Source organism: Sinohyriopsis cumingii, chromosome 3 (assembly GCF_028554795.1).
Source record: "Sinohyriopsis cumingii isolate HCF-2022 chromosome 3, ASM2855479v2, whole genome shotgun sequence".
NCBI lineage: Eukaryota > Metazoa > Mollusca > Bivalvia > Unionida > Unionidae > Sinohyriopsis > Sinohyriopsis cumingii.
Genome location: NC_142963.1, coordinates 123,810,371 through 123,825,446, shown reverse-complemented (window position 1 = coordinate 123,825,446; position 15,076 = coordinate 123,810,371). Strand labels below are relative to the sequence as shown.

Here is a 15,076-nt window from a genome sequence, read left to right as displayed (position 1 = left end):
TTTACTTCACTGATTAAATCTAAATTTGAGGTTGGTAAGCTCGACTTAACCCGGATCCGTACGGGGGTCGTCTTAGGTAAAGGCCGGATCCTTGTCGTTGTTGCTGCGTCATCATTTTTGCGAGAAGAAGGGGTAGGAGAAGTCCGCCCTTTTTTTTACGATATCCTTTTCCTATAATTTTTCCAACAACTTTTCCTGCTATTGCAGAACCCGCCCCACCAAGTGCACCTAATCCTACTGCCTTCGCACCTGCTATTAACGCTGGTATAAGCGCGGCCAATGGAAAAAAACCACCTACTTTGATCATATCTCTGATTGCACCTATTGAGATATTCAGACGAATACCAGTATTTGCCGATCTGGCTTTGGTGAAATGTCCGTGTTGATTTTTAGTTAACGATAGTTTGTTAGGTCCACCGTGAAGTTGATTACTTTTCAAAGTTAAACTTAAACCTCGTCGCGCTGCTGTTGCTGATTGAAGTTTTTTCACCTGACCGGGGGTCAGAGTTACGCTGACGTGATCGTATGGCATATTAATAATCACTTAATCTAAATTTAGAATTTGTTACATGTTCTCTACGGGTGCATCGATGACTCTCATTCTACCACTGATACCCTCCAGGATCATCGTTCTATCACTGAGAATTACTGCGATTGCTCTTGCTGGTCCTCCTGTGTTAATTCTGGCTTTGAAATGAATATCAACAACCGACTGCTTTACTAAATCGAGATGTTCCAGGGAAAAATAATAGATAGGATAGAGTGTATTAAAATCTAGTTGTGATATTTGCAATCCGGTATCAATATTTTGATCGCGTCCCATAAAACTTAGTAATCGATGATACGCGCGTGCCGTGGAATTGGTGGTATAATCGATGGCTATTTCCTCGGTTGGCTCCTGTTGGCCATTTATTCTTAATGATATGTTTGTTGCCCCAAATCGATCAAATATCATGTGACTATGCAGTTGATCATTTCTATCTACAGATTGAAGGGCAACAAAGATATGTCTTGGCGCGGAGGATCCTTGTTGTGAGGCAATTCGCCAGGTAAATATTCCGTTAATATCAATATCGTAGGAGTCAGTCATAGTTGTCAGCCAGGACATAACGGATTTTCCACCTTGATTCATAAATGATAATAATTTTTCTTCTATGATCATCGATGGTGTTATTGCTGGCATCCACAAGGTAATTCTTTCAAGGACAACTTTGCCGATATCAAGGGGATCTACACTTGCACCTCGCCAGATGGCTCTGTCATCATTGACATCTCGAACGAAAGATATCGTATGCTTCGCTCCGTAAATAACTTTTCTGAAATGTCTACAAAATCCAAAAATATGAGATAACGGAATTGCGCAGGAAAATCTTAAACTCGGACCAACCAACATAAGTTTTCGCGTGGCAAATCCGAGATTGTAATTGTCATTGACGCCAGTTATTAAAGCCATCTGGGTGGCTGGATTACCACCTGGATCATTTGGTACAGCGATGTTATACCGATTATGTTCCGCTTCATTAGAATTATCCTTCGCGAACATCATACTAGGACCGGCTGATCTGGTAAAATCATCCGAGTATCTTGCTAATCCTATGATCGTCGTTGCTATATCAACATTATTCGTGATTGACTCAATCTCTTTTCCATCGATCATGTAAGTGGCACTCTTGAATAATGACATAATGCCGTTATTGACAAATCCAACTTTAAAATCTGCTCCAAAGTTGGTATCGTTGGCTCTAACAAGCCTTCCAACAAATTCGATATACGCCTCAGATGGAAGAAAATATCTTGTTGTATCGTGGACTTGAATTTCCTTTCGATTTCTTGAATCTGGCTCAACTACCTCGTACGAGAAATACTGGAAATCTCGCATTGATGTATCCATACCTACTGGTTCATCCATGTTAAATACTTCATTTGACACTTGTGAGAACATTTATTATTAATAATATCGTCTAAAACGAAGACCATCACCTGAAACGAAACTTGTATTTACTAGATTTGTCCTAGCAACATTCTGCGCTAGATTTGTATTAGCAACTTCCTGCGCTAGATTTGTTATAGCAGCTTCCTGTGCTAGATCATTTATTTTTTTATTTGCCGCATCATTTATGGCCTTACTGACTTCAGGTGGCATTTCTCTGGTAATGGGTAATTTGACGGGTTGCTTTTTACGTACTAAACTTAATATTTTATCTTTGATAGCGTTGAAGCCTTTACTGGCCAAATTACCGATACCAGAAATGGCAGTCTCGCCGATCTTTCCTATCGCTTTCAACCCAAATTGCTTAATCACGGGTCCAATTTTAGGTATTACTCGCGTGACAAGACTTCCAACGATATCGCCGAATCCATTACCGTGAATATATTTGTATACTGGCAATCGAGAGTTTACTATGCGGACCTGTCTTGGTCTGCGTTGATTTTTGTGAATAATCATATTATTTCAATTATGTTGTTTTAATCGATAAGCTCATCGACAAACTCCTTATAAATGTGAGAATCGATGATACCACCACGGAATAATCGCTGACAAATATCTGATGCTTCGTTGACTATCTCACGGGAATTATTTCCGGCTCGCTTTCCTCCGATTAATACTTCGAGGCGAGATACATCATTGACAACACTGTCGGGGCAAACTGAATATCCACTTCCATATCCTTTTCCTAATGGATCCGGTTTTGGAGATTCCAATGGCGTTACGTAGAATAAATCGTCTGACGGCGTTGAAGATTTCTTCTCCTCTGCTGACCCTGGTGATGACCCTGGTGATGTCCCTGACGACGTCAGTGGTGAATATATTTCTGGTGGAGATGGGGGAGTCCCAGCCGGGTGTCTTTCTAGTTTTTTACTCTTAGGGTCGTAAAATAATGGTTCGGTAAAACCTTTCCAGTTTGACGATGTTGGTTCTGGAGGTATGCGGCCCCAGAGAGGTACTGGAGGATCCCTTGGATATAATGTAGGAGAGAGAGGAGGATGGCGAATATCAAAGGAGAATGATTCAGGACTATCACTTTTAGGTGGCGAACCCTTAGGTGGTGAACCCTTAGGTGGTGAACTTTTACTTTTAGGTGGCAAACCCTCAGGTGGTTGTCCTGAAGGGGTATAGAAGGAAGGAGGAGGAAACTGGGGGATAAATGCCTCTTTCGCCATTGCAGGTGATTGACGAATTTTATACTTCTCATCTATTATTTCTCTTCTTTTGTTACCAACATCCCTTATAAATTTCATAAAACTTTTATCTCCATAAACTACTGGTTTTTTCAAACTACCAAAATACATTACCGCCAGCCATTCAGCATCTTCAGTGATTTTATCAAAAATTTCTCCCTTCAAAAAAAATCTTTTATTATCTTCAGAATCATCCGCAGCCATTCCAACTGTTGAATCATAGTTACTGATTAAATGCGAAATTCCACTCCTCAAATAGTTATCGGCGGATAAATTAGGATCGAATTCATACAAATCAACAGCGGGTGATTTGGATTCATCACTCTGATCTTTTTTCTTTTTCGATTTTCTCTCCTTTTTCTGAGGTGGAGTTCTTTCTTTTGGTCTAGCTCCTAATTCCTCTGGTTGAATTATTGGCTCCTGTGGTTGAATATCTTCCTGTGATGTTTCTTTTCTCCCTCGTGTTTTAGTTTTTTCTTTTCTTTCTTGTTGTTTTCTTTCTTTCTCTTGCTGTTTTCTTTCTTTCTCTTGCTGTTTTCTTTCTTCCGCCATTTGTTTATTATGACCATATCTATCGTCTGCTGCTGCCATAAATCTTCTAAAAGATGGATCCCTTTCACTCGCTTGCGTTTTTCCATCATAAATTCTAAATAACATACTAAACCAACTTTTACGAGTTGGATATCTTCCTCTTCCTATATCAGACAAATAATCATTTCGAATACTGAACATATCTTCAGCAAGTTGACCAAATTGATCTAAACTATATATCGTAGATAGCGGTTGTGATATTATATTCCATCCCTCATCAGTGAAATTTTCTCTTAAATCATCGATATCAAATTTCCTTTTTTTTACTCCAGGTTTTCTCCCTCTAGGTCTTGCTTCAGTTTTTCCTTTACGACCTACTTTAAAGGCAATTGCAGGTTGTCCACCCTGTTGCGCTGCCGCTGCTGCTATTGCTAATCGATCGGGTAATGTTCGTGATTGCTCCTCAATACCTTTCAACGCACGAAAAATTCCACGTTTTCTGGCTTCCTCATCTTCCTTATCTTTTTCGTCACCATATACAGTTTGTTCAATTGTTTTAGTAACTGGCTTCAACCATTTTGCCGAAGTTTCTAAAATTCCATGTTGCATATCTTCGTAACCACGAACATTTTTCTTAAATAATTGTTTTGTCGGAATAAACTTCTTTAATGCCGCTAATTGCTCTCGCGCTAATCTGGCAGAATGAGGTTCTCCAACTGTGCTAGTTTTCCGGCTCATCTTATTTTCAAAGATATTGTTTTATTGTGAAATAAAATTAATATCCGCAACCCAAATTCAATTATGGCACAAACAAATTTTACAATACCCCCCCCAAAAAATTGCTGTTTTTTTTTATGCCTAAAAATGCACTTTGGGTTGAAATTTTGCGGATTAATTTACGTAGGAGGCGTTATTTCTGCTTTCTGAGGCTTCTACGGATAAATGTTTGGTAGGAGGGTTAAATTTATCTGAGCCACCTGGTCTGTACGCCCTCCCTGCTGCTCTCCCAATTATTACATTATGTCTTTGATTTTCATTTCTTCTAAACAAGAAAAGTCCTACATGTTCTGTTGTATCACCTGTGAATTATTGTTGTGGTGAATTAATTACTAAATAAAATGTAAAGTTTAAACATTATTCACGCAAATTAATGATTTTTTAACTGCTACAATACAAAAAAAAAATAAACCAGAACAAAAGAGTAAACCTCCACAATAAAATCGTCCACAATTAAGTTCAACCCCAAGAATGATCACTACGAATGCTGTAGCACCATTCCCACAAAAGAAACTTACATGAGTGAACAACTGGCATTTTTATACCATATATTCCAACGATAATTACCATTGTTAAATTAAAAGAAGGAATGAAAATACATACCACACAGCATATGTGTCCTCAAAAAAAACTAATTCAGAATACATGTTTTATAATAAACGATATTAAATGCTTTACGAGTTGACAATAAGGGAATACAGTCAGATATACAAAGAGGGGAAAATAGTTGCCACATGTACGGTACCATGAGGCTGGCTATTTTGGTACATTTAGTTTCGGGAATCCTTTATTTGCCAATCAACTGCTGGTGCTTGCATAACACACAAAAGTGTAGAATGTGGTTTCTTTGAATTACAGCATTTTCACAAAATAGTTGCATGGATAAGGATTAACTTTTAATTAGTCGCGGTGACTTTCTTGCTTGTTTATTTAAGACTAATCTTTAGCTATTGTGCAGTTTGACCACATCTGACCAGATCATGAAAATAGGACACGTCATGGGGGAAAAAAGGGCACATCACAGGGAGAAACAGTGAGTCTTTTTGCGAATTTCACTCATATTGGACCAGGAAGATCAATCAATATTTAGTGAAAACAAGGCTTTAAAAATGCCACAAAAAAACCTCCCTATTTTTGGTCCCAACCTCTGTTTTTTTAATTCAGTCTCCTTACTTGGCTTTTGAAAAGTTCATAGGTATGCCTTTGAACACGTTTTACAAAATTAAAGTAATCGTGTTAATATTAAGGAATAAAAGGTAATTACACATCAATGTACTTGTACAGTTACTGGTCCAATTCCCTCTTATCACTAGCCAGTTTCAGGGTTTTAATGATTAACTGGCATGTACTTCTGTCGCAAAACGAAAGAAATTCACCAACTATCAACATAGGAGACGCTGAGACATCAAGTTTTCCATTGTGTGGAAAGTTATGATTTTTGTTCAGCTAAAACACAAAACTAAAATTGATTGCTGTTGATCTTAGTTGAACTATATGAGAATTTTAGCCTTTATTATTACCACTCTTTGTGAACATATAAATTATGATGGTTATGTGCCTTGTACAATTAAATATGTATACCTTTTAAAAAATATTACCTCAATTTGTGGGATCGCTTATATCATTGAAAATGAGGATTTGATTCAATGTAAATGAAACAGCTATTAAGGACTAGCTGAAATGTTATCTGGATGAATGCAATTTCTGAAGCACCAACTGGCAATCTAGGTTTTAAAACAGAGGGACTGGTTCTATTACCATCTTAACCCATTACATGTACTTTAATAAACACAGTTTTGCATGGGTTGTTTGACTCATTATGGCCAAAAGACATAATTCTGTATAAGAGGCTGTACCATTCTTGCAGGCCCTGTGACATCATCATAGTTCTTGACAGAGACAAGCGTGTGGTATCAGAAAGAACATGTAGCTTTAAACTGAAGCCAAGCAATGCAGACATATTATGCTAATTACAAGCATACACACATTTAAAAAAAAACAATTTTTATTCTAGAAAAAATCAAAATTTCACCCATCTACTCCAAAATAATTTATCTATCATATCTAAGAAACTGTTGATATATAAAACCTTTCTGATTCAAACATGCTTGGATTCAGTATGAAAAAACAGGATAACATTCTCATCATCCACCATTTTAAATGAAAATGAAAATGAGCTCCCAGCCTTGATGAGTGAATATAGTATGAAAATGAGCTCCCAGCCTGGATGAGTGAATATAGTATGGAAATGAGCTCCCAGCCTTGATGAGTGAATATAGTATGAAAATGAGCTCCCAGCCTTGATGAGTGAATATAGTATGAAAATGAGCTCCCAGCCTTGATGAGTGAATATAGTATGAATATGAGCTCCCAGCCCTGATGAGTGAATATAGTATGGAAATGAGCTGCCAGCCTTGATGAGTGAATATAGTATGGAAATGAGCTCCCAGATTTAAAAAGTCAATAAAGTATGAATAAACTTCACTGACTAAATTTGAAAATTTCTTGTTTATATCAACAAGAGTTAGGTATCAAAATGACCAAATGTGACTTAGCTTTACAATATTTTGCAAAACGTGTATGAAAATGCCACCTTTAAAATTGTTTGATGTGATATACATGTACATGTATGCCAGTGTTTCCCCTAGCGATGCAAGATTTAGAGTCAAAATTCCCTTGGTGTCAGATAATGAGTATAAATCAAACTTTGGTATCAGAAGTGGGGGTAAAAGTAAAAATGTTGTTGTCTATGATGCATAAATGATAGTAAAAGCAAACACTATCTTTGGAATATTTATGTTTTTCACTAGTATATGGAATGTACATTTCCCCAAAACTGCCATTGTATGCATAAGTTTTAAAATCATTTGCAACACTCTAGTCTTTATTGTTTTAAATTGTTTAGAGCCTTCTTTGGTAGATCATATAAAAATAGAACCTAACGTTCTTCATGATAAAGATTATTCAATATATATTGTGAAAATTATATCTATACTTCTTTTTACCCATAATGCCCTTTCAAACTCTTCACTTTTCATTATTGATTTGGCAAGGCCACTGTTTCCATTTTTTTGATCCTGATTTAAACCATGAATTTATTGTGAACATTTCATGTAAACTCGATTTTAGCACACCCTGATTATTCGCAAACCCACCTATAATGCAATGGCTGGCATGGATCAGCCTATTTTTATATACAGAGAATGCCATAAATAGGTTCCTATTTTCTTAACATAAAGAAAGCATGATCAAAGTGTGAAAATTACAGATCAATGAATATTTTGATTAGTACATGGAATTCTGATCATGAAATTTGCAAATTTCAATAAGATTTTATAAATTGTAAGATTTTCTTTAACAATTTCTTTTCTGATTAAATAACACAATATATGATGAAGCATACAAATTCAATCTGAGTGTAATCATTAATATGACATGCCCTCTCGAGTCTTCTATTCAAATGTGAAAAGTGTCAAACCAACCTAAGCAGTTATGCCAGCCTCATAGAATTTCTTTGAGAACTTAACCAACAGCTTCCTTAGATGCCAAACTGATTTTACTTCAACAACTGTTGAGAACTAAATAGAGCTTGGACCCAATGACCCAAGCTAATTCAATCAGAAACATCTCCAACTAAATACATTACATTAAAGGTCTTGACATCACAGTAAGATCTGGAAACAATTTAACCTAATTTCTTATTACACAATGCAGACAACTCACAAGTGTTCATGTATAGTAAATAATGGATTGTTCTTTAATGAAAAACATATTTTTGTCTGTTTTGCTTTCTTTTGTTTTTCTTCTTCTAGTTCCAGATGAAGTGTTATATACATGATAATGATTAGTAAATATATTGTACTATGTGCATAAAGTACTGGACTAAACAGGCTCAATTAGATGCACAAATCAATTTCTGGAATTGGGGGTAGGGTACTGAGAGAAACAAAACTGCTAGGGTCAGCAACAAGAAAAAGGGACAATCAGCCGACCAGAATCACATTATTTTGTGAATAATAATAATAATAATAATAATAAAAATAAAACTTATGATTTTTAATAACAATGACGCAATAATTCAAAATGACAATAAAGTGTCCCTGTAATAATGATATACATATTTAAAGTGCCCATAATACACTGTATTTATCATTACCAGTAATAAAGTAAAAGCAAGAAAATATGACAGTAGTTGACTGATAAACTGAAAAAATACCATGTATTCCACCCAGAAAGCTAACCTTACACAGTACTGATTTTCTTCTTTTCTTCATCTTTCCTTAACAAAATAAACATTAGGCAGTTATTGCTTGAAAGCAGACTGAATGCATGGTTAGGTACAGGTAAAACTAAAATCTTCCCAATAATAATAATAATAATCATTATTTACAGAAACTATAGGTGACATTTAAGAATTTTCTTTAAGCTTTATTTTATATTTTATATTTCTTCTTTTTCTTTCATACACCCTTATATTCTTGAATAAACTATTTAATTTACTACAGGACAGGATCTGCGTGTTTAATTGTACATTATTAGATGCACCCTTAGAAAAGAATGCTGTAACCAATTAATATCATTTAGTGTATTCTTTGGTTTTGTCTTCTACAGAATGTAATCCACTGATAAAATGGCAATAGAGATTTCCTATTCGATTTTTAGCTTTAATCTGCTGTAATAAGCCACATAAATGAAATTAAATTATCTGACAACTGAAACTAGTTAGAAACGTTTTGAGAACAGCAGCCTTTTTGACAGGCTCAAATTCAGTGCAGTGCCATCATTTATCTTCTCTGAAATTGTGAGTACAGTATAACATTCTTTTAATTTATTGATATACACAACGAAACTACAGCAGTAATAAAATGTACCCTGGTATTCTTAGTCTGAGAAGAACAAACAGAAACATGTTACAGCAAACAATCCTGAGAAAGCCAGATTTATCAAGCAAGAGAGCACATGTCAAGGCAGATTTTGTTAGTATCACATGATGTAACTATCACACTGACATGTGCTCTCTACATGATAAATCTCACTTTTTCCATGTTTCTGCAACAATAACAATGTTTCCTATTTTTCAATGTTTTACATATTCAATCACATACATAAACTGTTAACATCACTCGATCGAATGGTGAGCAATGTTAACAGATTGTCCCAGATATTAATTTGTGGTGGTGGTGGGGGGGGGGGGGGTTGGTTTAAAGAATTGATATATATACATGTGCACAAACTGACTCTGAACAGAGACAGGGGCAGTTACAATCTGTCATATATATGGGACAATCTGTTAATATCACTCACCATTCCATCGAGTGAAGTTAACAGTCAGTAGCGATCAAATCGGCCTGCTGATGAAGTCCATAGTGTGAGGATGAAATCTTCAGGTTAGCTTTATTTGTGTACGTGATTGAACAGTTAAAACATTGTCATATATGAATAATAATACCACACAGTTAAGTTTTCACCAAAACTAAGTAACTGAAAGAAGCAAACCAACAAGTTTGTAAATTCAACAAATAAATTTATTTCTGAAAGTTAAAAAACTGAAAATCTAAAAGTAACTTAAAGTATTGTGAATTAAATGATCATAAAGTATAAAATGCTCAAATTAAATCATATAATATTGAATGTGCTGATGTACCAAGTGTTAAATAGGTTCATGTACCAATAGTTCTTATGTATCAAAATGATATAATCCAGAATGTCATTTGAATTAATTCACAATAATCCCAAGGTAATGTTTTTGTCCAAAAATATCAATGAGCACTTTGTAATTCCAATGAATAATGTACATGTATAAATAAAGATTCATCTCAAATTTTATCTGAACACAACAGCTAATATTTCCAAAGACTAAACTTAACCCTTTACCTTTAGAGTGTATGGCTTTTTAGCCCTTCGATATACATGTAGTAAAGTTACCCAGTGCAGTGAACTATAAATAGAACACCTGCTACCTATCTGACTCCATACACATAGGCCTGCCTGTTAACTGTTAAGCAGTGTAGTGTATGTTACGTTTAACAGTAATTTTAACCATTTTACATTTTTGGTACACAACTATTATGTATGGAAAAATTTAAGAATAAAGTCTGATCATTATAACTGACATGTGCTCTCTACATGATAAATCTCGCTTTTTCCATGTTTCTGCAACAATAACAATGTTTCCTATTTTTCAATGTTTTACATATTCAATCACATACATAACTGTGTAATTATTTTTCACAGAATTTTTTTTTATGTGCTTTAAAATCTTGAGTGAGCTCGTTCACTGTCAAGTCAGTAGAGCCACATGACCCACCGTAGCTGCCATATCTTATACTTGAAATTTACAAGTTCTATGTCTGCATCTACATCACAAAGTCATCTGAATTTGATAATTTATAAAAACTAATTGCTGCCTACATCAATATCAGAGCCTTTACCTAAGTTACTGAAGCTTTCATAGTTGTGATTCTAATTGTGAAAACTCAGTAATGAATGAAATCCGCAACCTCCATTTTGGAGTGGAGAATATGACCCATTTTCTTTAAAAAGCAGATTTTGACCAGAGCATAAAAAGCGACTACGTGATCTGATATAATGGTCAGCAATGAATGTAGTATCTAATAGGGGGTTCCCCCCAAAAGTGGTGCCACAAGAACCCGCTTAAATTGATGATGTTTACAGAAGGTGTCAAAAGGCGGTTCCATGAGAATAGTGTAGAGGCATCGAAAGGTACTTGTATGTGAATCGGGTAGAGGCGTCCAAGGGCGATTCCATGCAAACGGAGTAGAGGTACCCAAACATGCTTGCAATGGGTAAAGGGTTAAAGGAGGAATGAACAATTTTGTTGACTACAACCTTTTATAAAATATGGACACAATAAAATGAACAGCATGTGGGTCAAAAGTTCACTCCCAGAACATTTCAGGTTTGCAAATAAGGTCTGACCTTGAACACATATATCAGTAAGATTTTTTTTTTTAAATAATAAAAGTCAGATAGGCCATACCACTCTACCCTCAAGCATAGACAAAAGTCAAGCACACAAAATAAATGTACATAACACCCAGGCCAGATTAAGGTGGTAGGACCCCCTGGAGCTATTACAAAAGAGCAGGTCCCTAAATACCATTTCACTGTGCTGCAGTGACTATCCCCTCTGCAGCTGGGTAGGAATAGGTGAGGAACCCTGAAGCAACTGCTCCATTTGCTCTGCCTTTCATCAGAGCTTGATTTAAGTCCTACAGTGTTAGATATCCACCCTTATATTTATGTTGTTTGCAGTTAGTACATGTTTCATTAACAAAATGAAGAAAAATGTAATATTGTTGTTTATCCCTCATTAAACCAACTTTGGCACTCCTCAGCTAACATCACATTTCAACCAACTGAAACGTATGTAATGTAAACAGAATTTGAAAATGCATTTACTTGCTTGTGTCAAAATTGTATTCTCTCAAAAATAAAGACATCAGAGTAAATATATTCCTACCAACATAATTTGTCTTTAATATAAGGAAAAAGGTCTATTCTGGCTGCCTATTGTGTTAGATATTCCTGAAAATTTGGCCAATGCTTCCTGTCAGTTGACCTGGAAAGAAGTAAGATGGCATCCCAAACAATATAAAGATCAGGGTGGATGTCTTACATTGTAGAACTAGCCTTGAATATACCAATGTTACCTACACTAACTTGAAAAACTGAAGATCAGGTACATTGCTTTCAAAATATTTGGTATGCAGAGACTGTCTTTCTCAATTACAAGACATGGCAGCCTATTCCTCCAATGTAATATGTATACCCTGATATTTATGTTGTTTGGGTCAATGTCTATGTTCCAGAATAAATGGCACTGAGTAACATTTTCTCTGTTGACTGACAGGGGCAACTAGATACAAATGTTTTAGTAATATCTCATGCACTTGGCAGTCCATATTGAAACTTTTCCACAAACTGAAGTCTCATTGCTTTCATCAGACTAAACATATCAAGACGTCTTTTTCCTAACAAAATTCTGTCACAAACAAGAGGACATGTTTTAAAATTTCTGCTGAAATATATTTCAGCTGTCTGAAATATGATGGGAGTTGAGGAATACCGAATTAGGTTAAATGAGAGATAAGTTTCTTTACCAAAATGAAGCAATCTAATTGCTTCCATCAACATCAGTATGTTTCTCATCATTTTGATAATTAAAAATACTCAAACATCACCAACTTTGGTATTTCTTGGCTACCATCGCATTGCAACCAGCTGAAATATATTTCAATGGCACTTAGTCCTACATTGTAAGACATAGTACATGGTCATTTTGTTTTAGTGCTACGTCTGGGCTTAGATAATGTGTTCCAATGTCAGTTATCATTGGAACGAGTAATCAAAGTTTCAGGAATATCTCACACACTTGGCAGACCATATCAACACTCTTACACAAATTGATATGTATTAATATACTTAATGTGCTGTTTTTATTCTGGTGGAATCAAAATCTGAGACTAACAAATAGACACATTTTCATGTTCCGTAGACATACATTTAAATTTGTTGAAATGTGACGGTAGCTGAGGTAGGTTCATGTGGGTGATATACTTACAGTTCCAATAGGCATAATATATTTTATTTGTTTCGTTAAAGAATAATATTTCAACTTAACCCGATTTTGGCATTCCTGGCTTTCATCGCTTTCCAGCAAACTGAAATCAAGACCAATGAAACTTGAAAACTGGTCCATTTCTTTTGTGAGAATTTAAATTTATTATAGAAAAGACATCAGATTAAGTAAAGTCTGACTAAAACATTATGACATTACCTTGTAGAAAAGCATCGTTATTTTAGTTGCCAGCTGTGTGAGATATTCCTGAAAATTTGACTTTTGTTATTATGTTAGTCTATATGAAAACATGCCACACAGCGCCGTTAGTTAGGCAGTGTGACCCTGACGTCCAAACAAAAATATCATCGTCGACGTCTTACATGTACGACTAAACGGAACTGGGTCAGAATAGAATTGAGTCAGAACTTGATCCCATTGTTGAAATTGTCCATATGGGCTGCCAAGTGCGTGAGATATTCCTAAAAATTTGTCTTCCCGGTCCCCAGTCAGTAGACCGAGGAACAAACGAACAACACTGTTTATTTTGGTAGTAAGAAGTCGACATAAACAACATAAATATCTGGGTAGACTCTTAAATTGTAGGATTCATGGCTGTCCCAGACAGTAAATATAGCCAAAAACTCTGCATGACATATTATTCATGTAATGATACCACAATAAATTATTCAACTTATACAATAACTCTGAGTAACAAGCCACGAGGGTCGATTCGGATTCTTATATCATCTGAGTGACTGTACGCGCGAGAACGTGAAAGCCTCATGTTCAGTAATTTGCCATTTACCTTCATCTCGACAGTCGGCACAGACATTATTTCCTTCCCGCTGCAAAAGATCAATCAGAACTTCTTTATTCCTTGTTGACCCCATCTTTCAAACTGCGTGTCATCAGAGCGAGAGAGAAAAGCTGAGAAGTTGAAGAGGAGTTAAATTACTCACAAATCTTCTTCCGCCTACAGAATTACCGGAAGTTTCATAACCATGGGTAGGCATTAAGAGTTGATTGAACACATTGCACCGGAATAAACAAATCGATGCAATGATTCTACATATTTCCAGGTATTGCTCCGAAATTCTGTAAATTTACTAACGGAGTTCACCGTAAAGCTTCGAACTTAACCTGTCATTGTGAAATACGAATACTTTCAATGCTTACTCAAGAGTTAACTACGCTGTCAGCTTCTAGCACAACATGTTATACCTGATGATTTAATATGTGATACGCATTTGCATTGTGCAAGCGGTAAAAATACAGTATCCAAACAGTTAATAATATAAACAAAAATAATTGAATATAGATGTGAAAATTTATAAAACTAATACTGTTAAAGAATATAATCAAGAAAATATGAAATTTTGGAAACTACGAGGCCCATCCATAGGGCGTATACAGAAGACTGTAAACTACAACATACAACAATGGCAGGAAATCAATACCTTGACTACGAAATTAATAATATGTGGCGACTGAATCCTCTACGGGAATTAACATTACGCCACATGTGTATATTGGAAGCAATATGGACATCTACAAGAATTTAACACTGAGGCTATATATGTTACATTGTTGGAAGTTGTTGATTTCAACCATAGTGATTTTGGGGGATCTACGGGAATTAACAGCACGCCGCCATTAAGTCATTATGGTCCGTTTTTGGTCCGTTAGGGAAGTAACATTACGATGCATATATTAATATAAAACAATCACATTTTTATTAATATCCAACACACACGCACTTAAGATTAGAATCCATCATCAGTATTTATTGCCATCAAACACCCACGTATATATACTATCCATCACTCTGTGTGTAGTGACCAATACTTTGCCATCTTCTATCCAACAATCCAATATCTCACATCTACTATCCAACCAAAGGGGTAAGATGTTAAAGTTGGGTAATGAAATCACACAATATAACATACAAGCAATGGTTGTGGTGTTTGTATACACACTATACCCACAAACATACTATCACACACA

The 15,076-nt window shown here is 35.6% G+C and overlaps 1 protein-coding gene across 7 annotated transcripts in view; it reads right to left on the bottom strand.

Annotated features, from left to right (window-relative positions):
• The window catches only part of LOC149803764 (arf-GAP with dual PH domain-containing protein 1-like), a 97,899-nt gene extending 83,837 nt beyond the window's left edge, over window positions 1-14,062 (bottom strand). For all 7 annotated transcript variants that reach the window (XM_089953537.1, XM_089953544.1, XM_089953536.1 and 4 more), the window contains exon 1: window positions 13,878-14,062. In XM_089953537.1, the coding sequence (XP_089809663.1) occupies window positions 13,878-13,962 (85 nt within the window). In that variant the 5' untranslated portion in view covers window positions 13,963-14,062. The remainder of the gene's footprint in view (window positions 1-13,877) is intronic.
• Window positions 14,063-15,076: the final 1,014 nt, after the last annotated feature.